The sequence below is a fragment of the Manis pentadactyla genome, chromosome 14 (genome assembly GCF_030020395.1).
Source record: "Manis pentadactyla isolate mManPen7 chromosome 14, mManPen7.hap1, whole genome shotgun sequence".
Classification (NCBI taxonomy): Eukaryota; Metazoa; Chordata; class Mammalia; order Pholidota; family Manidae; genus Manis; species Manis pentadactyla.
This window is the reverse complement of record NC_080032.1, coordinates 63,774,816-63,799,211: the sequence shown is the minus strand read 5'-3', so window position 1 is coordinate 63,799,211 and position 24,396 is coordinate 63,774,816. Positions and strand designations below refer to the sequence as shown.

Sequence of the window (24,396 nt, the reverse complement as noted above, 5' to 3'; positions counted from 1 at the left end):
TTCTGTTAGTATTTGTTTCACATATGCTGGTGCTCCTGTGTTGGGTGCATATATATTTAGAATGGTTATATCCTCTTGTTGGACTGAGCCCTTTATCATTATGTAGTGTCCTTCTTTATCTCTTGTTACTTTCTTTGTTTTGAAGTCTATTTTGTCTGATATTAGTACTGCAACCCCTGCTTTCTTCTCACTGTTGTTTGCTTGAAATATGTTTTTCCATCCCTTGACTTTTAGTCTGTACATGTCTTTGGGTTTGAGGTGAGTTTCTTGTAAGCAGCATATAGATGGGTCTTGCTTTTTTATCCATTCTGTTACTCTGTGTCTTTTGATTGGTGCATTCAACCCATTAACATTTAGGGTGACTATTGAAAGATATGTACTTATTGCCATTGCAGGCTTTAAATTCGTGGTTACCAAAGGTTCAAGGTTAGACTCTTTAGTATCTTACTGCCTAACTTAGCTCACTTAGCTCTTCTGGCCTGTAGTGTTTCTGTTGAGAAATCTGACGTTAGCCTGATTGGTTTCCCTTTATAGGTGACCTTTTTCTCTCTAGCTGCCTTTAACACTCTTTCCTTGTCCTTGATCTTTGCCATTTTAATTATTATGTGTCTTGGTGTTGTCCTTCTTGGATCCTTTCTGTTGGGGGTTCTGTGTATTTCCGTGGTCTGTTCGGTTACTTCCTCCCCCAGTGTGGGGAAGTTTTCAGCAATTATTTCTTCTAAGATACTTTCCATCTCTTTTCCTCTCTCTTCTTCTTCTGGGACCCCTATAATACGGATATTGTTCCTTTTGGATTGGTCACACAGTTCTCTTAATATTGTTTCATTCCTGGAGATCCTTTTGTCTCTCTCTATGTCAGCTTCTATGCATTCCTGTTCTCTGATTTCAATTCCATCAATGGCCTCTTGCATTCTATCCATTCTGCTTATAAACCCTTCCAGAGTTTGTTTCATTTCTGCAATCTCCTTTCTGGCATCTGTGATCTCCTTCTGGACTTCATCCCATTTCTCTTGCGTATTTCTCTGCATCTCTGTCAGCATGTTTATGATTCTTATTTTGAATTCTTTGTCAGGAAGACTGGATAGGTCTGTCTCCTTCTCTGGTGTTGTCTCTGTGATCTTTGTCTGCCTGTAGCTTTGCCTTTTCATGGTGATAGGAATAGTCTGCAGAACTGGGATGTGTGACGGCTGGAAGGACTTCCTTTCTTGTTGGTTTGTGGCCCTCGTCTCCTGGGAGAACAGCGACCTCTAGTGGCTTGTGCTGCGCAGCTGCGCGCAGACAGGGCTGCTGCTTCCTGCCGGGCTGCTATGGAGTTAATCTCCGCTGTTGCTGTGGGCGTGGCCTGGCTCGGGCAGCTACTCCAAAATGGTGGAGTCGCGTTGGAGCAGGAGCGGCTGGGAGGCTATTTATCTCCGTAAAGGGCCTCCCTGCTCCCTGCAGCCCAGGGGTTAGGGTGCCCAGAGATCCCCGGATTCCCTACCTCTGGATTAAGTGACCCGCCCTGCCCCTTTAAGACTTCCAAAAAGCAGCTGCCAAAACAAAACAACGACCACCAAAAAAAAAAAAAAGAAAAAAATTTTTAAATTAAAAAAAAAAAGGTGGTCGTTCGTTTGTCTTTATTCTCCGGTGCCAGCCTCAGTCCTCTGCTCACCAGTCTTTCTGCCCTGTTTCCCTAGTATTGGGGTCCCTATCCCTTTAAGACTTCCAAAAAGCGCTCGCCAAAACAAAACAGCAAAAAAGCAAAAAAAAAAAAAAAAAAATGGTCGCGCACTTTTCTTATGTCCTCCGACACCCGGCCTCTAGTGCCCACTCACTGTTCTTGCTGCCCTGTTTTCCCAGTATCGAGGGCCCTGCACTCTGGCCCGGATGGCTGGGGCTGGGTGTTCGGCAGTCCTGGGCTCCGTCTCCCTCCCGCTCTGCCTGCTCTTCTCCCGCCGGGAGCTGGGGGGAGGGGCGCTCGGCTCCCGCCGGGCCGGGGCTTGTATCTTACCCGCTTCGCGAGTTGCTGGGTTCTCTCAGGTGCGGATGTGGTCTGGATATTGTCCTGTGTCCTCTGGTCTTTATTCTAGGAAGGGTTGTCTTTGTTATATTTTCATAGATATATGTTGTTTTGGGAGGAGATTTTCGCTGCTCTACTCACGCCGCCATCTTCCGCCCCTCCTGCTTGTTTTCTTCTGAAATCTTTGAAGGACATTTGAAGACTTTGTCTTATTATTTTTCTGGCATCCCGAAGGATCAAACACTAGGTTTCCTTCATTTGAAACATGAAGTTTAAGTGACTTGCCACACACCCAGTTGAGGACTGCTACCCTGGCCTACCCCACGTGTCTGGCCACTTCTCCTCTTGGTCCTGTTCACCTTGTGTCCTGCCTTTATCTCTCTCTCTCTCCATGATTTTCACTAATGTTGGGACTCTGGGTGCTTTTGGCGGGCTGTTGTCATTTGATCTCTCCCTCATGTTGAGCTGTGCCTGGAAACCCACTCCTCTCCCTGTACGGTGGTGCTCTGTCCCCTCTCCAGCGCTGACTTAGGATCTTTCTGACAGACCTCACCCACTGCCAAGGTCCTGCTTGATACTGTGATCCATCCGTAAGTCAGTCAGAGAGGAGCCGCAGGGTGTCAGAGAGCATGCAGGGACCTGGCGGCATTATCTCAGAGCCAAGTCGGGATTTGAGCTGTTGTCCCCAGGAGGAGGGCTGAGCTTCCCAGGACTCACCCCTGGGCCAAGGGGGTGTGCGACCTCTGGTCAGGGGGTTGACTCCCGTGGAGAGAGGTGGAAACCTCCGGCATACAGACCCAGCCTGCTGATGGCGACAGGGCCGCGTGTATTCTGCCGAGGTGCGCGAGGGAGGTGGGCAGGGCTTGTTTCCTAGGCATCCGGCATCGCTTTCGTCTTGCAGAATGTTTCCAGTAATGAGGCTTCTTGCCTGGGCTCCACTGCCGGCAGGTGTGAGTGTTGAGAGCCTGCCAAGGTTCCCCAGGGGACGTCAGCCGTTCTCGGAACGGCCACTAGGTGGCAGCCCTCGGACTTAAGTCCCAGCTGGGAAAGGGTCTGGGGCGGTGTGGGTGTGAACCCCAGCTGTGACAGCTTCCAGAGACGCGGGGAGAGACATTTCCCCCCCTCCCTGTTCCTAGCCAGGTGCCATCTCCCTGCTGGGCGCCTAAGCTTACTGTCCTCCAAGAACGGTGGTCCTCGGGGGTCAGAGCCACCACGGGGTGTGCTCTCGGCACTGCCGCCCGGCCCGGGACCTCGGGCTCGGCTGCGGAGCGAGGGGAGCGCACGAGCCGCCGAGGCCAGGCGCCGCTCCCCTCCCAGGCCACCCCGGAGCCCAAGTGCCCTGGTCCCGTCACTGGAGGGGGACCCCTGGGTCTTTTATTTTTGTCTTTTTTCTTTCTTTTCTTTTTTTTTAAGTGTAGTTTTTTATTGAAGTATAGTTGATATACCGTATTATGTTGGTTTCAAGCACACAAGAATGCTTTAGCAGTTACTATCTGTCAACATCGGAAGGTGTTACAGAATCATCCGCCGTATCCTCCGTGCTGTCTCCGTACTGTCCCCATGACCGACTTACGTTATGATATTTTTGTGCCCCTTTATCCCCCTCCCCCTCTCCACCCCAGTGTAACCGTAGGTCACTTCTCAGTGTCTGTGCACCGCGGGTCTTTAACACCCAAGCTTGGTTCACTCCAAAGCCGACGTCCAGAGCTGCCTCCCTGGGTTCAGACAGAGCTACATGTTGGGATCAGAGTTTGGCAGCTTTTCCTAAGCCCCCTGAGGCCAGTGGGTCATAGTTCTCTCTGCCCCTTGTGCCCGCACAGACCTGAGGAGTGTCACATGCTTACATGGTAATTTCTTTGTGGGTGGAGGGCAGGGAAGCGGAGCACGCCCCCGTCGTGGGTGTCCGAATCTCAGGGCACTGGATGAGGGGGCGCCATGTGGTGCTTGGACAAGCCCCAGACTCTGGTTTTGGCTCATCCCTGTCTAGGGCCGGTCTTCAGTTTTTACCACCAGGGTATTAAGTGCATTTTACTTTTATTAAACATGTTGTCCATTTTTTTCAATTATAAACATAGTACATGCTCACTGAGGAACATTAGAAAAAGAATTTAAAAACCAGGAAAGGAAATAAACTGTCTCCACTTGGCTATCCCAGCTTACCATCTGGAAGCAATGCCTGTATTTCCTTCTAGTCTTTTTTTGGGAAAAAAAGTTGTAAGTTTCAAAATTGGGACCATATGTGTGTACTATTTCCTCCCATTAAAAAATTTACAGCATGTATATTTCTTGCATCACTTATGATTATTCCAAGGACCATTCTGATAGCTCCATAGGATGCCATCATGTGGGGGTTCCTTAATGGATTTAATCATTTTCCTATTTTAAACATTTGGTTGTTCCCATTTTTTTGTGCTGATAATTCTACATCAATCTTTGTGTATAACTTTGTTCCTTTGGAGAAGTCCTCTATGCGGTATGACAGGGTCTAAGGATATGCACATTTCAAGGGTTCTGACACATGTGCCAATGAGTCTTCACCAAGGTCCCAGGATGCCCTGTCGCCAGCAGGGTATGAGGGCCAAGGGCGAGCCGGGGGCATCGTGTAGATGGGAGCCCGTGTTTGCCAAGCCTCAGCTCAGGTGTGGGCTCCCTGGCCTGGCCTGTGGCCGAGGCTGTGCTCCCAGCAGGGCTTTTGGTCGCTTACTGTGGCCCCCAAGACTTTTGGACTCCTTTCCTGCAGGTCCGGCATGAAAACCGGTGTGTGGCCCTGGAAAGGTGTCCCTGCTTCCACCAGGGCCGAGAGTACGCCCCGGGAGACACGCTGAGAATGGGCTGCAACACATGGTGAGGCCTTGGGGGGCTTTCTGGGAGGGGCCCCGGGGGCAGGAGGGTGGGAGGGGGTGTGGGCAAGGCATAGCCTGGCCCTCTGGCGCTTGCCTCCAGCACACAGTGGGAATGTGCTCATTCTTTCCCCTTTCTCAGTGCCTCTGTTTCTGCATCTGTGAAGTGGGAAGGATCTTTACCATCGACCGTGCTCGCCCTGCACAGACACTTTGTTGGGGGGGTTAGGGCTTCCACTCAGGCAGGACCTGCTCCATGTTGGTTTCTGCACTGTGAACAAGCTGCCAGAAGGTGTGGGTCTGGAGCCCCACTCTGGTCTTTCACCGCCCCCAAAGCGTATTGCTGGTGTGCTCACCATGGCTCAGTTTGAAAAGGGCCTTGTGAGGGTGGCTGGTGTGCCTTCTCCCTTTTCCATGGCCGTCCTTCATGTGGCCCTCAGCTCTGCTCACCCACCCTGCCTTTGACCTCTGGGCTGTGCCCAGCTTCAGGGAAAGGCCTGCGTGGACAGAGCAGGAAGGGCCGGGAGCCCAAAGGGGCACAGCTGTCTCTTTGGCTTGAGGTCTGAGTGCACCACTTCTGACGTACGGAGTGGGCTTCCTGGTGTCTGCTCTGGTTCTGGGGTGGTGGTGGGAGGTTGCACGGTGGCAAGTGGCAAATCAGTAGATGTAAACATGAGCTGTGTACACACAAAGCCTCTCCTGGCAGAAGTTCCCAGTTCGTGACTATTTTCCCAACCCAGAACTTCCTGCTCCTCTATGCTGCTTTCCCATATGCCTCAGGGGGCTTTCCACCTCAGTGTCTGTTTTGTAAAGAACCTAAGGCCACTCAGGCGCTCCCAAGGTGGCTGAGCTTTAGCAGATGCATAGCCAATCTACAGAGGGCCTGGGCCTCTTCCCCTGGCTTCTGGATCACCCCACATGGCCTGCCTCCTTGGCCTTAGTGTCCCCCCTGCAATAGGAGAGCAGGCCCCTCTCTCCTCCGGGGCCCTGTGTCAGTTCATGACTACAAAGTCTGCTCCAGCTGTGAGGTTCCCCTGAGGCCCAAGCCCCACAGGTTGCAGATGTTCCAGGTCGTGAGGTTTCCTGGAGGTTGGGCAGTGCTGTGGAGCATCCTGTGCACCTTCACTGTCTCCTCGTCCCCAGTACCCAGTGCCCAACCCGTCCTCTCTGTTGCCGTTCTAGTGTCTGTCGGGACAGGAAGTGGAACTGCACGGACCATGTGTGTGACGCCACGTGCTCTGCCATTGGCATGGCCCACTACCTCACCTTTGACGGGCTCAAATATATGTTCCCTGGGGAGTGCCAGTATGTTTTGGTGCAGGTGAGTGTGGGGTGGGGAGTGTTGTCTCTCCTGGGGGTGGGAGGTGCTGACTGCAATCTGGGGGTTTCTGGGTGGATTCTGCTGTTCTGTCTGTAGGAAAAAAAAAGTCAACTGTTCCTTTTGCCATTGCAGCCTCAGTGAGGATGCACGGTGGGGAGTGGGGGCCAGGCTGGATTTTAGCTCCCACTCACCCTCCCTCCTAGCACCCTTGTGCAGTAAACAGCCCACATGGCCTTATGCAGTGGCCTGGACAGGGGGATGGTTGAAATGACCCCTGGAGTTTGCTTCCTGCAATGCTATGGCATTCTCCACCATTTTCATTTCTAACCAGTGCAATTCAGAGGGGGGGTGGGGAGGGGCACAGAAAAGTCATACTGCCCTATGGGATGGGAAAGAGCCCAGGAAATCCTAGCTGGTGAGTGAGGGCACCAGCCCCTCTGCCTCCTTCTTCCCACTGCACGGATTCCTGTAAGTTTCTCTTGCTGGTGGACACCAACGTCAGTGAGCAAGGAGGTATGAGTGCTTTTCTCATGAGGGATGAGATGGCTTGACCCTGTGAAGCTTCAGACAAATGTGGTCTGTCTGTTCTTAGGAGGGGGAAAGATGGGACTTGGGGTGGTCTGAAGGGAGGATGAGCCTCAGCCCCAAACACAGAGGCAGGGCCGCATGAGTCAGGCAGAAGAGTGACTGAGCATGCACGACTGCAGAGCATGCTGGGAGCGAGCAATGACACCAATCAGCTGTGTGCAGGGCATGCTGGGAGCGAGCAATGACACCAATCAGCTGTGTGCAGGGCATGCTGGGAGCAAACAATGACACCAATCAGCTGTGTGCAGGGCATGCTGGGAATGGTGGTCAATCAACGCTGCTGTTCCCCAGTCTGGCCCCAGGGAGGTGTGCAGCGTGTTGGGGAGACAGGCACACACACCACACCATGAAATGGTTTTACCAGCACCTGTGGATATGGGGTGTAGCCTCCTCTAGAGCTTTCCCACAGATTATGTATGGAAGCCTGTCTTTCAATTACCTGTCTGCCTCCCATTCTTGGTAGCAAAAGATGGGGTGACACCAACTCTGGGGCTCACCTACCCTTTCCAGTTTCAAGTCTGAGCACCCAGAAAGCATGACTACTTCAGTGCAGTGAGGGCAGCCCCTCAGAGCTGCTGCTCCGCGGCTCTTCCGCTGCCCAGGCAAAGCTTTCCCACGTGGCCCAGTTTTAGAGTCCCTTTCAAATTGTGGTCTTTTGTGAGTTGCTTGTTTTCCTTTCCCCCAGCCAGTCTATTGTCCCCTGTCCCCTTTTGATACTTTGTCCTGGGTCCACCTCTCCTTTCTCCCTCCCTCCTTTGGGAGGTATTATCAAGACTTAGCTCTTTCTTTTTCAGAAAAATCTCAGCTGGGGACAAAAGTCATTCACCAAGCACTTGTAACTTCATTCTCTCTTTTACTGTAACTTCACAATCCCGTGATTTGACACAAACCCATTTAGCCTGACCGTCCCATTAAGCTGGCTTATCCTGTTTTATAGAGTGACAGATTGTGTTGTATTTATGTATGTGTGCGAACATATGTATGTATCTATGAATGTTGTATGTGCATGTATGCGTACATGTGTCTATGGTCTGTGTGTGAATGTGCATTCATCTGTGTGTGTATGTGTGTTGTGTGTGCATGTGGGTATGTGCATGTGTGTGTATATGTGCATATGTGCATACATGTGTAGGGGTTCTAGAGAAGTGACTTATCAATGTATCTGGTAAGTGGCAGAACTAAGGCTCACATCTAGTTTTTCTAAGTTGAGTGTGTTTTTCCCCTTTATATAGCCACTGTGGGGAGATATTTGCTAGAAATGTGCCCCTTTTGCTTGATTTTCTATGCCATTGACCAGCAAGGACAGTGTCCCCTCACCCTCTAGTCCCAACTAGAGATGGTAACTCAGCTCCTGCTGAGCCGTGTTAGATCAGCTTTAGTTACATTTCTGGGCCAAAAGAATTTAGAGCCACAGATTGCCCTGGTCTCCAACTGTCCTCGTTACCTGGGTGAAAGTGAGAGCTAACAGGTTCTAGGTAGGGGCTGTGTGCTGATGCGTCCATTAGGGCACGCCACTGCCCTTCCCTCCCCCTCGCTCCTTCCCCCTCTACCTTGGGCTCATGGCTGTGGGCACCTGGTTCATACGGAATGGCTGAGGATGACATGCCCGAGGGAGTTCACCTTCAAGTGTCCCTCCTCTCTCCCCCTCACACACACAGGCACACACATGCATGGACGTGGTAACAGCCTGTAACACATGTCCTCAAAGGCCTGAGATGATGCCAGTCTTTGGGTCGGGGAGTGGTGGTGGGAATGACATTCCTCTCCTGGCATCTCTTTCCCCCAGGATTACTGTGGCGGTAACCCTGGGACCTTTCGGATCCTGGTGGGGAATGAGGGGTGCAGTTACCCCTCAGTGAAGTGCAAGAAGAGGGTCACCATCCTGGTGGAAGGAGGAGAGATTGAACTATTTGATGGGGAGGTGAGTGCCAGCCTATCCTTCATTCTGTCAGCTGATGAAGGGCACGGGTCAAGCATTCGCTTACAACCTGCGTGCCTGGAATTCTGTGCAGCCATTCAAGCGCGTGAGGTAGAGCTGGATCATCTGACCTTGACACATTCTATGAGAACGACAGGCTGTAGGCAGCTGTGGGTAACACAGTCCCAGTTTAGTAAGAGAGTGCGGAGATATGTGTGCACAAGGATGTGTAACTGCATCTACGTGAGGAAGGGAGGAGTCAGTTTTTACCTCTGGAGGGTGGGGTGGAGAGTGAAGGGCAGGAAGACCTTTCTTTATGTATGTACACACACACACACATGTTCTATATATGCTATTCATGTATATTATACACACATATATTATATTTACACATATACATATATAAGATACATGTATCATGTATACACATATACGTATATTACATATACAGACATACATATATGTCTATATTATATGTACACATATACACATTACACATACATATAATATATACACACCATATATACACATATATACATACATTTATTATCTATGCATATACATTATATACATGTACATTATGTATACACACATATACATGTAATTATACACACATACATTATACATATTTGGGAAGGTTTTTACTCTCTTTACTTTCAGAACTTCTCGGACTGAATCCTTCTAAAAGAGCTCAAAAGAACAGTGGATTCAGTCCCTGTGTGCTAAGAGCTACGAAGCGGTTCTCAGAAGGGTACACGAGAACTGCCTGGGAGCTGCTGTTTCAGATGCCGCTCCTGGGTCCACCTTGGGATTCTGGCTCGTAGGTCTGGCTGGGGCCCAGGAATCTGCATGTGAAGTGGCAGGTACTCGGTGGGCCACAGCTTTGCTTCCACTGCTCTGGCTGCACCTAGGACTAGGGAGACCCAGGATCTGGGCTCAGACCTGCCCTGGGGTCTACATTCTGTTCATGGTCTCAGACTGCATTTCTGCCTTCTTGCCAGCACCCACCATTGACATCAGGGGGTGGGAAGTGAATTTGCCTCCATTATGGGAGAAAAGTGTCCAGCACGTGTGGGGTTTTTGACTGTGGGTCAACAGTGTCACCTCCACTTCAAAGGACAGCTTATTTAGGGCAGGTGACAGCTGAGATGTTGAAGAGGAGGCGAGCACACATGATTAACTCTGCATGTGGTGTGCCATAAGGAGAGGACCTTTGCAGAGGGGTGACAGGCTCTCGGCAACACCTGTCAGTAGGTGGTCAGCTGAGCGCGCTGCAGCGGCCCTGAAGTTTCGGCATTGGCAACGAGCCAGCCGAGGCAAGGGCTCAGATCAGTCCCTCTGGAAACTGAGGTCTGTGCTTCTCACCACCAGCTCCGAGCTCCTCATTCTCCCTGTTCTCTGTCAGCTCTCGCTCCTGATGACAGCGACTCTGGGGAGTGGGAGATGGGGGAAGAAAAGGAGAGAGTCTAGAGCTCATTTTTTATAAAAGGGTAGATTTTAAAATCAATTACCCAGAGATGTGTAAAATCATTGGCACATTAAAAACCTATGTAGGGGACTGTGTGCATTTAATATACCATTTAATCTATACCTTCTACTGGTTGGTTCATCATATTTTTAGTCTCATAATTATGATTTAGCTCTATTGTCATTCCTTCATCATAGGATTTTTGGAGAGTGGTAGGTGAGGAGGACACAGAAATGGCCAGTGGGGTGCTGGCCCTGAAGGGCTGTGCTCTGACCAGCTGGGGCCAATGACTTGTACTTCTGGAGGGCCTTGGAGACAGGCCTGGTGTGTGTGGAGGGAGCAGCTACCCTCAGGCCTGTCCTCCATCCTCCCCGTTGTCACGCTTTGTCTTTAGGTGAATGTGAAGAAGCCCATGAAGGATGAAACGCACTTTGAGGTGCTGGAGTCTGGCCGGTACGTCATTCTGCTGCTGAGCAAGGCAATCTCTGTGGTCTGGGACCACCACCTGGGCATCTCCGTGTCACTGAAGCAGACATACCAGGTCAGTGGCCTTTCTCTGCTTCCTCTTCACCTTGTCTGTGACTTGTCTGCACCTTCCTTGGCTTTCTGAGCTGCACCCACTGCCCCTGCCCACTGCCATGCGCAGCCTTCCTCCCCACACCATGGACTCAAGGTGCAGTGAGCCTTGGCTGTTTGCTGAGACTCGCTGCATGTGGGAAGAGTGAGGGTAGCCTCCAAACCCTGCAAACCATGCCTTGACGGGCTCGTGAGGCATGCAGTTCATATCCACAAAAGAAGGAAGTTAAAAGGTCAGGCAATAGCTTTTCTTAAGGTTTTGTAACCTAAAGAGAACTGACCATGCACAATAATATAACACTGTGAAGTGTTCTGGGGTGTTGCCTTACCATTGAGCCAGAGGCCAGCACACTTTGAGAGCTCTCTGTAGAACTGGTGATAACCTCCTTTAGAGAAAGTTCACAGTACTTTTCCAGGTTCCAAGTTTGTTGGAACTTCAACACTTTCTCTAACTGGCACGTATGTGACCAGCACTCTGCCTACTCCGGTAACTGGTTTAGTTTTGGCAGGAATGACATTGCAGCATCTCAGATGGATCTGTTTGTTTTTTGGCTTGGGCTGAAGTGGGGCTGCATTGTCCTCCTTCTTGTGGAAGCCCATTCCATTGCTGGAATTCACTCATTCATTTATTTGACAAACTCTTACTCAGGCCCTGGTATGTGTCATGCACTGTTCTAGGCACCTGGGTGTAGCAGGGAAACACACACACATCTAGCACCTATGTACCTACATAAGGTATATGTATATAATATATCTTAACCCTTGGTTTCCTATTGCTGCTGTCATAAATTACCACAAACTTTGTACCTTAAAACAGGAACACAAATTTATTATCTAATGGCTCTGGAGGCCAAAAGTATTGGCAGGGCTGCACATTCTTTCTGGGAGCTTTTGGGGGGAATCTGTTTCCTTGCCTTTCCTAGCTTTTGGGGCCTGCCTGCTCTCCTCAGCTGGTGGTTCCATCCTCCGTCTTCCAACCCAAAAGAACAGCATGTTCCGACCTCTCTGCGTCTGTCCTCTGCACCGTCTTCCTCGCTCTGACTCTTCCTGTGTCCCACGAGGACCTGTGACTGCTCTGGGCCCACCTGGGTCAATGAGAGAAATCTTCCACATGTTTCCTAGTAACTCAGACCCATTGTACCAAACCAAATTCTCTGTGTTGAAGCAAAATAGAGTAAGTCACATCTCTTTGTCAGAAAACAGAGCTGCAAATGTATTGGAAGAGCATAGCACCTTTTCTTTTCCGAGTCAGATATTTCCAGTTCTTCCCATGGCTCTTAAGAGATGGTTTCCAGTCACTCAGTGGCTTCTTGTTCAGGACTTGTTGCAGGCTGCACACCATGATGGGTGAACACGGGGGACAAATAAGACACTGCATCAGCCCTGGTGGCATTTAGCATAAGTAGAATCTTGGCCAGCCTGCTCTGAACAGGCTGTAGTTCTATAGCAGGGGGCTCGCCTGTCCACAGTAAAGTAGGCCAGAACCTTCCCTCCTTGGGCCTCTGAGATCTCATGGATGTAACATGGAACCAACCCGGCTCTGCTCAGACCATTACTGGGAAGGGTGACGGTTTACACTGGAGTGTCCGAGGCTGAGGCTGCCTCCTTCCTGCATCTGACCTTGGCTGACCACAGGACACGGGCAGGTTGTCGGTCTTTCTGAATGATCTTTGTTTCCTTAACTTGAAAATGGGGTCAGCGAGGTGGCTCAGGAGAAGGCCTGGGCAAGGGTAAGGCTCTGCTGGCCACCCTGGTCTCTGGGGCTCTGTGCTTGCCCCCTCCCGCCCTCCTCTCCCCAGACAAGCCCGCCTGGCTTGCTGCCTGGGATCTCCTTCCCCTAAATCAGAGCAATGGCCCGGGGTTCACTGTGCTCATGCTCCCCACCCGGCTGACAGGAGCAGGTGTGTGGCCTCTGCGGGAATTTCGATGGCAACCAGAACAATGACTTCACCAGCAGCAGCCTCCAAGTGGAGGAGGACCCCGTGGACTTTGGGAATTCCTGGAAAGTGAGCCTGCAGTGTGCGGACACCAGGAAAGTATGTCCAGGGTTTCAGTGTGGTTCGAGCCCGGGGGACCTGCTCCCCGGAATTTCACCAGGGTGGAGGCGGGTGGTGGGGATGGGTGGTAGGAACCGCAGTGGGGGCAGCGCTCAGAAAGAGGGCCTCCCGGGTCCTTCTGGGTTGACGGTTTCTGGTCTGTCTGTGCTCTCGCCCTGTTCCCCAGGAGCCGCTGGACTCATCCCCTGCCTCCTGCCGCAACGACGTCATGAAGCAGATGATGGTGGATTCCGCCTGCAGAGTCCTCACCAGTGACGCGTTCCAGGACTGCAACAAGCTGGTGAGGGTGGTGCTCCCGGGGGCGGGGGGGTACCGAGGGCCGGCGCAGCGGCTGGCACCCTGAGTCTGATCACAGGCGCTGCTCCAGCCTGGGGCGGGGCCCTGGGTCACGTGATCCATGTACTCCTTTCGTTGGCCTCAGGCTGGAAACAGAAAGTGTAACCGACAGCTTTGGCCGAAAGCAGTGCCTGGCGCATCATTTTTCTTCTATGCAAGGCGTAGCTCTTCCGGGCATCTACCCGTGCTTCTCTTTTGGCCTGAGTTTAGGGGTGCTCCTCCACAAATTATCTTGCCTCTTACACTAGAGCTGGGGATTTCACTTTCCTGTTCGCTGCTCCGTGTCTGGGCCTTAGCACCCCCAACCCTCCCTCAAACAAAACCCTTTAGCAACTAGTTCTTGTCTCACAAAACCCTTCTCTGGCCTTAACTCCAGGGATTCTGAGCCCTCATTTTATGACTTCTTTCGTGTCTTCATCTCAAATGGTGATGAGAAATTCCCTATAGTTCTCTCTGTCTCTGTATGAATGTAAGTACCCACTTATATGGGTGTACATGTGGGCACATGTGTACATGTTTATGGACATCCACGCACATATACACACACAGCCACACACGTGTGTGCTGCTCTGTGGCTCTGGCTACTTGGGAGTGGCCCGTGGGCCACCTGCCTCTCAGCGTCCTATCCACCCAATGATTTAGTCCCTGAGGACCCCCAAGGATACTTAGGATTCCCTGGTGTGGAGGAAACCCTGCCCTCTGAGCTGGGAGGGTGACATAGCAAGTGTGTCAGGGAAACGAGGGTTGTCGGAAAGTCTCAGAAACAACGGCCCACTTACTGTCTGAAATCACTCCTGTCACGCCTGCCTGCCTGGAGAAGGCCAGTGTGTGCAGCAGTGTGTTCGGGGGCGAGCCTGGGGCTGGACGTGGGTGGACGTGGGCCGCCCCTTCATATGCGTCTGGAGTCAGGTCAGGAGGGCCCAGACTGTCCTCCGGCCCCACCCACTAGCCCCCATAGCACCTCGGGGAGGCGACAGGAGCAGGTCCTGGTGTGTTTCTTCATCTTCGTTGCTGAATGGAGGCAGGGAAAGAAAGTGCATGATACGTGTTTGTGTTTGTATAAAAACACCCAAATGCCATGAGGTTGGGAGTGGGTTATGGGGGTGGATGGATGGCTGAGCAGGTGCAAAGATGGATGGAAGGGAATGTTCTTTTGACAAATCCTTCAGCATCTCATCTTCTATGAAACACCAACAATACTGCCTTATGCAGCTCTTCTTGCTGGACTTCAGGTCAGAATCTAGGGATTCTGCCTTGTTACCCACTCCCTTTTTGGAACCACCAAGCCACCTTTCCCCTCCTCTCCTGGAGCCCTCACTTCCCTGCTCTGACCGCAGGAACACTCCTACCCAGATCAAGAGCTGGTCTTCCTAAGTCCTGGGCCTAGGCTACCCTGAGGCTCCCTTGCAGGTGGACCCTGAGCCGTTCTTGGATGTTTGCATCTATGACACCTGCTCCTGTGAGTCCATTGGGGACTGTGCCTGCTTCTGTGACTCCATTGCTGCCTATGCCCACGTGTGTGCCCAGCATGGCAAGGTGGTGACCTGGAGGACGGCCACATTGTGCCGTGAGTCCTGACTTCCCTGTGGTCTCAGACCCCTCCCTCCCTCCTCGTGTATTCAGACGTTAAGACCATAAAGTGGGGTGCAGGCGGTTGGGGTGGAGAGGAGGCAGAGCTCAGGGGTGGGGATGGGCAGCTGAGGCTCAAGGGCATTAAGACATTGGGGTGAGAGAGGAGGACAGGCACAGGGGATGGAGACATTAATGTATACAGACTCTTCTGGAGAAATTCTGCAAGAGCGAATTTCTTCAGCAGTGAGGAAGAAAAGGAAGTCAGTATATGGCTGTAATTAGACACTGTCCTAGTTGCAATATGAGTGGTCAACTCATGCATTGATATAGAGGCTGTCCTCCTTGGTGTAAGCAGCCGATTGCTTTTATCTGAAAAACTGATTTGGGACCAGTAGGTTCCTGGTGCAGGTGTCTTAAAAGCCAGCAAGCCCCTAATGTTTGCAACTCCTTATTCCCCCGTGCCCCAGCATGCCCACCAGCACCGCAGGTCTGTCCCCTGCATGGGGCCCTTGCTGCAGCCCTGGCTTCCGGTTACTCCGGTGTCCAGTGCTCTAACAGCCTGTGCTTCTGCCCCACAGCCCAGAGCTGCGAGGAGAGGAATCTGCGGGACAGCAGGTACGAGTGTGAGTGGCACTATGCCAGCTGTGCTCCTGCCTGTCCTGTCACGTGCCAGCACCCTGAGCCCCTGGCATGCCCCGTGCAGTGTGTGGAAGGCTGCCATGCACACTGCCCTCCTGGTAAGGTGGCTGCCCCTGGGGTGCTGGGTGGGTCTTCAGGAAGGTGCTTCCCTGTCTCGCTTCATCTTGGCCTTGTCCAGGGGCACCCGGTCCCCACCTGCCACCCTAGGGTCTGGTTCCAGGTGTGGTTTCCTCAGAGCCAGGCCAGCCGGGAGTGTACAGTGCTTCTGGATGCATACTGGTGATGTTGATCATCTGGAGCATGGTCTGATAGAACTTTTTGCAATGATGGGAAAGTTCTAATGAAATGTGGCTTGTGTGTCTGAGGCACTGAATTTTTGATTTAATTTAGTGTTAATTCAATTTAAATTCAGCCACATGTGGCTACTGGCTACTGAATGGGATGGGACAGATCTACATTTATGGAATTCTTTACTGCGGTGAGAAGACCCTGGAAGATGAGATTTCATTTGTCCCAATATTTGGGGGCAGTGAGAGTGAGGTAGGGTGAAGGGCCACCTCATCCCCAGTTTTGCAGAGGGATAAATCAAGGCCCCGGCAAGGGAGGCTGCTTGCTAAATAGTGAGGTGAGCCTTGTGGGAGGCAGGCATGGCTGGCTTCCGGGCCAGGCCCCGGGAGCTGACAGTGAATCCCCTTGTGGGTGGGGTGAGGGTGAGGATCCAATGGGGGTTTGTCATGCAGGGAAAGTCCTGGATGAGCTTTTGCAGAGCTGTGTGGACCCTGAGGACTGCCCCACGTGTGAGGCTGCCGGCCGGCGCTTAGCCCCAGGAAAGAAAATCACCTTGAACCCCAGTGATCCTGAGCACTGCCAGATTTGGTAAAACAGAGCCCCTGGTGTTTGGAGTGAGGGTTCTTCCTATCTTCTCTCGGACTTGCTCTGAGGTTGGGTTTTGGAAAAACATGCTTGCTAGGTGAGCTGAGAGGTAGAGTGTTTTTGTTTTAATCTTTTCTAGGTTTGCTTCTCTTTCTTTAAGAACCAACTATATCTCTTCCTCAGAAAAGGTCTCTGAAGAGCTTAAGGATTTTTAACACCTTCTGGCTGAAGGAAGACATAGTCTTTTGTCCCTGGTGGTCACATCTAGCTTGAGGACAGGTGCCCATGAAGTCAGATTCCTTCTTTACTGGAGGTGGGGATACAGGGAGGACAGAGAGGTATAGCCCGGATGTCTCAGTGTCACACAGACACCTTGGAGCCCAGCCAAGGTTCCAGGACAGGGCTTTCCTGCCTGGGAAGGGGAACACTTGTCTCTACCCCTCGGGCTCTCCCGGATTGCTTCCCAGAACCGGTCTTTGGGGAGGTGAGAAGGCGACCTCAGGGTGAGCTCTGAGCTGACGCCCTGCTCCTAAGTAGGGAACATGTATTTGAATGTTCGTGTGTTTAATACCACTCCCTGACACTGATCAAGCCTTATGGGAACTTGAACTTGAGAACTTAAATTTGCTAGGGAAGGGCTGTGGCTGCAGCTGCCAAAGTCAGATCCCACCGCCACCATCTGTACAAACAAGCACGAACATTGCCTGGGGTGAATTTTCTAGCAAACAAAGGAAACTAGAAAGTATGTCATTCACGCACTGTTAACCAAGGATTGAAGCCATAAATTGTGTGGACTATGAGGAAGTGGGAAAATTAGCTTCCCAGGGAGACCCTGCGTGCCCACCTCCCTGTGCTGAAACAGACTCTGAGGAATAGGAATGACCGGAGTCCAGTGCTGGCTTGGCCCAAGGCCGTGAGAGTGGACTGCCTTCTCCCCACCTCCCCCCACTGGCACAGCGGAGGGGCAGCCACCAGGGTACAGCCTGCGGCCTCAGACAGGTGTGGACAGTAGCTCCAAAGCAGGATGGGGCATTGCCTGGGAGGTCCCCGTAGGGGCCACTGGCTGGGGCTCGGGGTACTGCTGCTCTCTCGGCTTTCCTGGGGGTACTTAAGGCAAGTTGCCTCAGAGGCTGAGGGTACCAAAGAAGGAGGCCCTGGCCTGCATGGGTCTCCACCACAGGATCTCTCCTGTGGCCTGGCACACCTTGCCACTTCCTAGGACACTGGTACAAGGGAGAAGTGACCAGAAGGGACGGGAAATTTGGCCTGGTAGCGTGAGGATTTGTGTGGGAGCAGTGGCTCTGCTACAGCCTTGGGGTATGTGTTTGGGGCCGGGTGCAGGACTGAGCCATTCCGTGCACAGCTTACGGGTTCACCATATGTCTACTGGAGGAATGAGTTAGTGAACCACTGCCTTTTTCCTGTCTAACATCTTGGAAGCCCTAGGATGCGACTCCCAAGTACTTGGTTCTGTTAAGAGGAAGCTGGGATTTTGAACCTTTATTCATCCTTCCAAAATGTTTTTACTCTGCTTCTTCTTCCCTTCCTTAAGGCCCAATATATTAAACATGGTACGGAATTCATGCAGCTTAAATTCTGCTGCAGTAAATACTGTAAAGCATTTATCTTCAATGGGACATTTACAAGTCCGAGTCCAGTGTCAACATTTTAGAGCAATGCTTGTCTTTGGAGATACTTGGAAGAAGGTTTGGATTATAATTAAATATTTATGTTGCTAGAGATGTAGATTAAAAAGACATGAACTTTAAAAAGTTAGAGTCAATGGCCCAAAAGCAAGAAAGATTCTTTTTCAGGTCCTAGGGTAGGTTAAAGCTTTGGTGTCTAGAACAAAGGGAAGCCTTTGCTGTGTGTGTGTGTGTGTGTGTGTATGTGCACGCACATGCATGCTTGTGGGATGCTCTCTGGGGATATCTGTTAAAACATGATGCCTTGCTTGGATGGGGGCTCAGTTCAGGGAGGCCTGGCAGGCAGTCCTGTGGGAACTTGTGTAACGGTTCTGAATAAGGCTGAGAAGTTCCCAGAAGTTCTTCCTGAACGGTTTCTGGTTTCTGCCTCCGCCGCAGTCACTGTGATGGCGTCAACCTCACCTGTGAGGCCTGCAGGGATCCCGGAGGCCTAGTGATACCGCCCACGGAAGGCCCCGTCAGCTTCACCACCCCGTATGTGGAGGACACGCCGGAGCCGCCGCTGCACGACGTGTACTGCAGCAAGCTTCTGGACCTGGTCTTCCTGCTCGACGGCTCCTCCAAGCTGTCGGAGGCCGAGTTTGAAGTGCTGAAGGTCTTTGTGGTGGGCATGATGGAGCGCCTGCACATCTCGCAGAAGTGGATCCGCGTGGCCGTGGTGGAGTACCACGACGGCTCCCACGCCTACATCCAGCTCAAGGACCGGAAGCGGCCCTCGGAGCTGCGGCGCATCGCCAGCCAGGTGAAGTACGCGGGCAGCGAGGTGGCCTCCACCAGCGAGGTCTTGAAGTACACGCTGTTCCAAATCTTTGGCAAGGTCGACCGCCCTGAAGCCTCCCGCATCGCCCTGCTCCTGATGGCCAGCCAGGAACCCCCGAAGTTGGCCCGGAACCTGGTCCGCTACATGCAGGGCCTGAAGAAGAAGAAGGTCATTGTGATCCCAGTGGGTATCGGGCCCCACGCCAGCCTCAAGCAGATCCGCCTCATTGAGAAGCAGGCCCCTGAGAACAAGGCCTTTTTGCTCAGCAGTGTGGACGAGCTGGAGCAGTGGAGGGATGAGATAATCAACTACCTCTGTGATCTTGCCCCCAAAGCTCCGGCCCCTACTCAGCACCCTCCTGTGGCACAAGTCACTGTGGGCCCAGAAGTTGTGGGGGTCTCATCACCAGGACCCCAGAGGAAATCCATGGTTCTGGACGTCGTGTTTGTCCTGGAAGGGTCAGACAAAATTGGCGAGGCCGACTTCAACAGGAGCAGGGAGTTTATGGAGGAGGTGATTCGGCAGATGGACGTGGGACAGGACGGCACCCACGTCACAGTGCTGCAGTACTCATACATGGTGGCCGTGGAGTACAGCTTCAAGGAGGCGCAGTCCAGGGAGGACGTCCTGCGGCGTGTGCGAGGGATTCGTTTCCAGGGCGGCAACAGGACCAACACTGGGCTGGCCCTGAGGTACCTGTCTGAGCACAGCTTCCTGGCAGGCCAGGGCGACCGGGAGCAGGCACCCAACCTGGTCTACATGGTCACAGGAAACCCCGCCTCTGACGTGATCACGCGGATGCCTGGAGACATCCAGGTGGTGCCCATTGGAGTGGGTCCTCATGCCAATGTGCAGGAGCTCGAGAGGATTGGCTGGCCAAACGCCCCCATCCTCATCCAGGACTTTGAGATGCTGCCCCGAGAGGCCCCTGACCTGGTGCTGCAGAGGTGCTGCTCCGGAGAGGGGCTGCGGATCCCCACCCTCCCCCCTGCCCCAGGTATGCACGGGTGCAGGGCCGGGGCAACTGGGGCAGGATGTGGTTCTTGTCCAATCCGGGCTTTCCTGCTCTCTGCCTTCAGTCAGACCCATACCTTGTGAGCACCTGCATTTTCTCACCTTCCAGGTGGGGAAATGTGCCTGGGATCCTTTCTGGGGAAGACCTTTTCTTATTGAGTGTGCTTGTAAATTCAAATGAAAGTCTATGATTAACATTTAAACAATACCAAGGGTATGGAGTAAAAAATACAATCTTGCTTTACCACACAGCCTCATCTCCATCCAATCCCACATGCCTTGGAGGCAACCTGTTAAATTTGTTGACTTATCAGCTTTTTGACCACACTGGGTGGGTGCAGTTATTCTAAGAAGTTAGTTCACAGGTAGAGTTCTAGTCCTCAGATTCTGGAGTGAAACCGCCTTAGTTTGACTCTCACCTCTGCCAGTTACTAGTTGGGTAAATTTGGGCAATTTTTTGGTAATAATTTTTGGGTATTTTGGGGCAAATACCTCTGTGTGTATCAGTCCCCTCATCTGTAAAATGGGGATAACAATTGTACGTACTTGTAAAATGCTTACAACAGTACTTAGCACATGGCAAGTGCTCAAAAAAGGCTTGCCACGATTGCTATTATTATTACCTTCTTAACTGATACTCCTGTCTAATCAATTCCTAGTTCTCAAAAATAAGAATATTCAAGACATCCCTTGGTGTGTTTGGGACCATCCCAGAATACCTAGCCTTCTTTCACTGTCTCTGGATTGTCACACTTGTTATCCGTGACTTGTTTCTTTGCTTTTGTTTTAATTAGAGCCACAGATTTATTTAAATTCAGTGTGTTTCTGCTGAGAACCACAGAGCATCATTTTATCAAATCTCAGAATGGTCGTCAGGCCAGAGTTTGTTTCCTCACCATGACCATGTCTGTGCCCAGACGTCAACACGGGTGCTAGTCCTGTGTGATTGGGGTACCTTAGAGCACCTTATCCAGCCCAGGAGACCTAGAACACACAAGCTTGTTTTCCAGCCCTATGCCATTTGCTTTGGCCATCTCTCTGTTTCTCTGCCACTCAGTTCTAGAAGCGTGGCCGTCCCCTGTTCCTGAAGGGGTGAACACCTCGTGCTTTCATCTGCGGGCATGTAAACTACCTTGGGGAGGAGTTGGAGTCTTCCCCGTGCCTCTAAATGTGGGGCACTCAGGGGCCCCTCCCCTTGCCCTTGGTCCCCTCCCGCCACCTCTCAAAGAGAGAGCCTCCCCTTTGTGGTGCTGCGTGATTAGCGGTGTCTGCCGCCCACTGAGCGTGGCGTCTGCAGCCGTGGCCCCGCTGGTGCTTCTTTGCTGACCTCCCTGGTCTCCGGCAGACTGCAGCCAGCCCCTGGATGTGGTCCTCCTCCTGGACGGCTCGTCTGGCTTCCCAGATTCGTACTTTGATGAAATGAAGAGTTTTGCCAAGGCTTTCATTTCAAAAGCCAACTTAGGTAAGTGGTACTCTCCCAGGGCCAGGCCGGTGGGGGGCTCTTTTAGAGGTTCCCCTGGGCCAGAGTTTGACTCCCACATTCTCTTTCCTTTTAGGGCCTCAGCTCACTCGGGTGTCTGTGCTCCAGTATGGGAGCATCACCACCATCGACGTGCCATGGACGGTGGCCCAGGAGAAAGCCCATTTACTGACCCTCGTGGACCTCATGCAGCGGGAGGGAGGCCCCAGCCAAATCGGTAATTTGGCACCATGGCTGGATTGCAAGAGCCTAGTCTGGCCCCAATTCTTGGCACAAGTCCCTGAGTGACCATAGCCAGGCACTTTGCCCCTTGGCATCAGCTTCTCTTCCTGTAAAATGATGGTCTCGGTGCCCCTCCACCTCCTCCAGACCTCCCGGTGTGTTTCTCTGTGTCTTGAGTCATTCCGTTTTGATGGCCTGGGGGACACTGTGCGACAGGATGCCCAGCTGGCTTGAGGAACGCCTGCAGTCAGGACTGATGTGGTGTGTCTGTTCTCCGTTCCCAGGGGACGCTTTGGGTTTTGCTGTGCGGTATGTCACTTCAGAAGTCCATGGTGCCAGGCCCGGAGCCTCAAAGGCCGTGGTCACCCTCGTCATGGACGTCTCCACGGATTTGGTAGATGCAGCAGCCTATGCCGCCAGATCCAACCGTGAGTGCCCCGTGTCCAGGGTCCAGTCCTCCTGGAGGACTGACAGTGGGTGGGGGATGATTTTGATGCCTAATCCCCACACATGGGCTGGTTTCAGGAAGCTGTCCAATCCCTGTGCTATTTGGAAGTCAAACAGAGATAAATGTGGGTTTATCCTTTTATGCTTTTGACTGTAATGTTTAATTTCTCCATATTTTCCCTCTGTATCCTGAGGTGGGTCATTCCTCCACACCTTCCCTTTTTAAAGTGATCTCTCCACTCTTAGCATGTCTGAGGATAGAGTGATCCATTGTGGGGCCTTGATCACCAGGGACCTCCATGGGTTCTGAGCCCTTTTCCAGTGCCAGCCTAATGGACTGGGGGTGGTGCTGAATGGATGAGAGACAAAGGGGTGGGCACAGGTGTGACCCAGCCGTGGTGCCCCATACGAACTTGAGCTGTGAACATCAATGCAGTGTGAGCCAGGACAGGCTTGTAGTGCCGGGGGAGGCCTGGGTGGGTGGAATGGCAAGTCCCCTCATGGCCACCTGGAGAACTGTCCATCTTTTAAAATCCTGCTCCAGAGCTCTTTTCTCTGATGGCTTCCTGAGTTAGTCACTGTCTTTTCTGTACCACATCTGAACTCAAAATCTGCAAGTCACATTGTGTTTATTTGTTAAATACCTGTTTCTTGCACAAACTAGGGGTTCTTTGACGTCAAGGGCAAAATGTTGCTTATTTTTGTATCATCTGTGCAGGATGCTCAAAATAGGTGGCCATTTAATGTTTGTTGAACGAAAGAATGTGGCGTGTTTATGAAATCTATTATTTCATGGAAAAAGACCCTGAGAGGGGAAGGATATATATTTGGATGACACAATGAGCTTACAAAAGATGAGAAGTTGCTAGTAGAAAACCAGCTCTACCCCTAAGCAAATTGCAAATACTTAGAACTTTCTGGAGAACTGAACTGGGGAATTTCAGGATGGAGGATTTTCTCCTTTGGTATCAAGTATCCCAATGATGATACTTGGCATTAGGAATGAAGGATGTGGCATTAGGAAAAGAAGCAATTGTGATCTGGAGTAAATGTGATTTAGGGCACGCAGTTTCACCATTCAAAGCCTCTGTTTCTCATCTGAAAATGGGCCCTTACTTACTCTGGGCTCAGCCCTGAGGCATTTTCTCTTACAGCCATCCCCTGGGCGATCTCAGTCAGTGTCACGGGTCTACCTGCATTCATACACCACTGATTCAGAAATTCCGATCTCCAGCCTGGACCCCTAACCTCATCTCCACCTAATGTTCTAACAGCAAACTCAATATAAACCCAATTCATGACTTTCACACCCAAATCTCTTTTAGTCTTTCCCATCTTAGAAAATGGCCAGTCTGTCCTCTCAGTTGCTCAGGTCGGAAACCTCGGCATCCTTGATTCCTCTTTTTCTCTCATGTCCCGTCCAACCCATCAACCAACTAGAGTTCCATCTTCCAATATTGAGAATCCCACTCTGCCAGACTGCCTCCCCGACTGCCACCTGATCAGACCCCCATTATCTCTGCCCTGGACTATTGTAAAACTTTTAAATGGAATCCCAGCTGCCCTAAAGTTCATAATTAACATAGTAGCTGTAGCAACCCTTTCAAACTGAGGTCAGCTCATGTCCCTTCTCTGCTCCAAAGTGTTGGCTGGCATCCTGTCTCATTCAGAGAGCAGGTCACATCCTCATGCAGGCGGTGAAGCTCTGCAAGGCCTGTTTGCTCTGCTTCAGTCACCCTGTGAGTGCACCCACACTTCCGCTCGGGGGCTTGTGTCCTTGCTCTTCTCTCTGCTTGGGATATGCTCTTGTCTCTTCCCCTCCTTACTTCAGGTCTCCGTTCACTGTCCCGTGTTCACTCAGTACATCTGCAACCACCTCGTATGAAGCAGTCACTTCTGCCGCTACCCCCCAGGTACACCCACCCGCTGTATCCCGTTTTGGTTTTCCCTAAGCATGCATCCATGTCTGAAATACCAGAAGTTTGCTCCTTATCTGCTCACAAGGATGGGGACTTCATCTGCTTGGTTCACTGTACCCCCAAAGCTTAGAAGAGTGCCTGACACAGAGTAGGAGCTCATTAACATTTGCTGACTGCGTATCTGCCTCACAGGATGGGTATGTGACCAGCCTGGAAAGCATGAGGCTCCAGACAGATGGGTACAGCTTCAGGTCAGTGTGTTGTGAGCCCATCTGGCCGAAGCGGGTTGACACAGACTCTTTCTCGTCCCTCTGCTAACTCTAGGAGTGACGGTGTTCCCCATTGGAATTGGGGATCGGTACGATGAGGCCCAGCTGAGGACCTTGGCGGGCCCAGCGGCCAGCTCCAACGTGATGAAGCTCCAGCGAATCGAAGATCTTCCCACCGTGGTCACCCTCGGAAATTCCTTCCTCCACAAGCTGTGCTCTGGTGGGTTTGTGATGTCTTTCTTAACAGCCCTCAGAAGCAAAAACAAAACAATGAAACCTAGAGATCTTGTTCTAGAGACAAGATTCAGCCTTGAATGAAGATTGTTATATAGTCTAGGACATTTAAGTTTCTGCATAAGGAAAGTTTGTCCTGCAAACCTCCATGGGGCTAC

General features: G+C 51.7%; 1 protein-coding gene across 3 annotated transcripts in view; it reads left to right on the top strand.

The window, feature by feature from the left end:
• Positions 1 to 24,396, top strand: part of VWF (von Willebrand factor) — a 138,856-nt gene that overhangs the window by 73,261 nt on the left and 41,199 nt on the right. For all 3 annotated transcript variants that reach the window (XM_036910125.2, XM_036910124.2, XM_036910123.2), the window contains exons 19-32: positions 4,740 to 4,843; positions 6,022 to 6,160; positions 8,535 to 8,669; positions 10,529 to 10,675; positions 12,606 to 12,746; positions 12,934 to 13,047; positions 14,514 to 14,670; positions 15,254 to 15,412; positions 16,055 to 16,190; positions 18,272 to 19,650; positions 21,013 to 21,129; positions 21,224 to 21,364; positions 21,654 to 21,797; positions 24,060 to 24,224. In XM_036910125.2, coding sequence (XP_036766020.2) covers positions 4,740 to 4,843; positions 6,022 to 6,160; positions 8,535 to 8,669; positions 10,529 to 10,675; positions 12,606 to 12,746; positions 12,934 to 13,047; positions 14,514 to 14,670; positions 15,254 to 15,412; positions 16,055 to 16,190; positions 18,272 to 19,650; positions 21,013 to 21,129; positions 21,224 to 21,364; positions 21,654 to 21,797; positions 24,060 to 24,224 — 3,178 coding nt within the window. The remainder of the gene's footprint in view (positions 1 to 4,739; positions 4,844 to 6,021; positions 6,161 to 8,534; positions 8,670 to 10,528; positions 10,676 to 12,605; positions 12,747 to 12,933; positions 13,048 to 14,513; positions 14,671 to 15,253; positions 15,413 to 16,054; positions 16,191 to 18,271; positions 19,651 to 21,012; positions 21,130 to 21,223; positions 21,365 to 21,653; positions 21,798 to 24,059; positions 24,225 to 24,396) is intronic.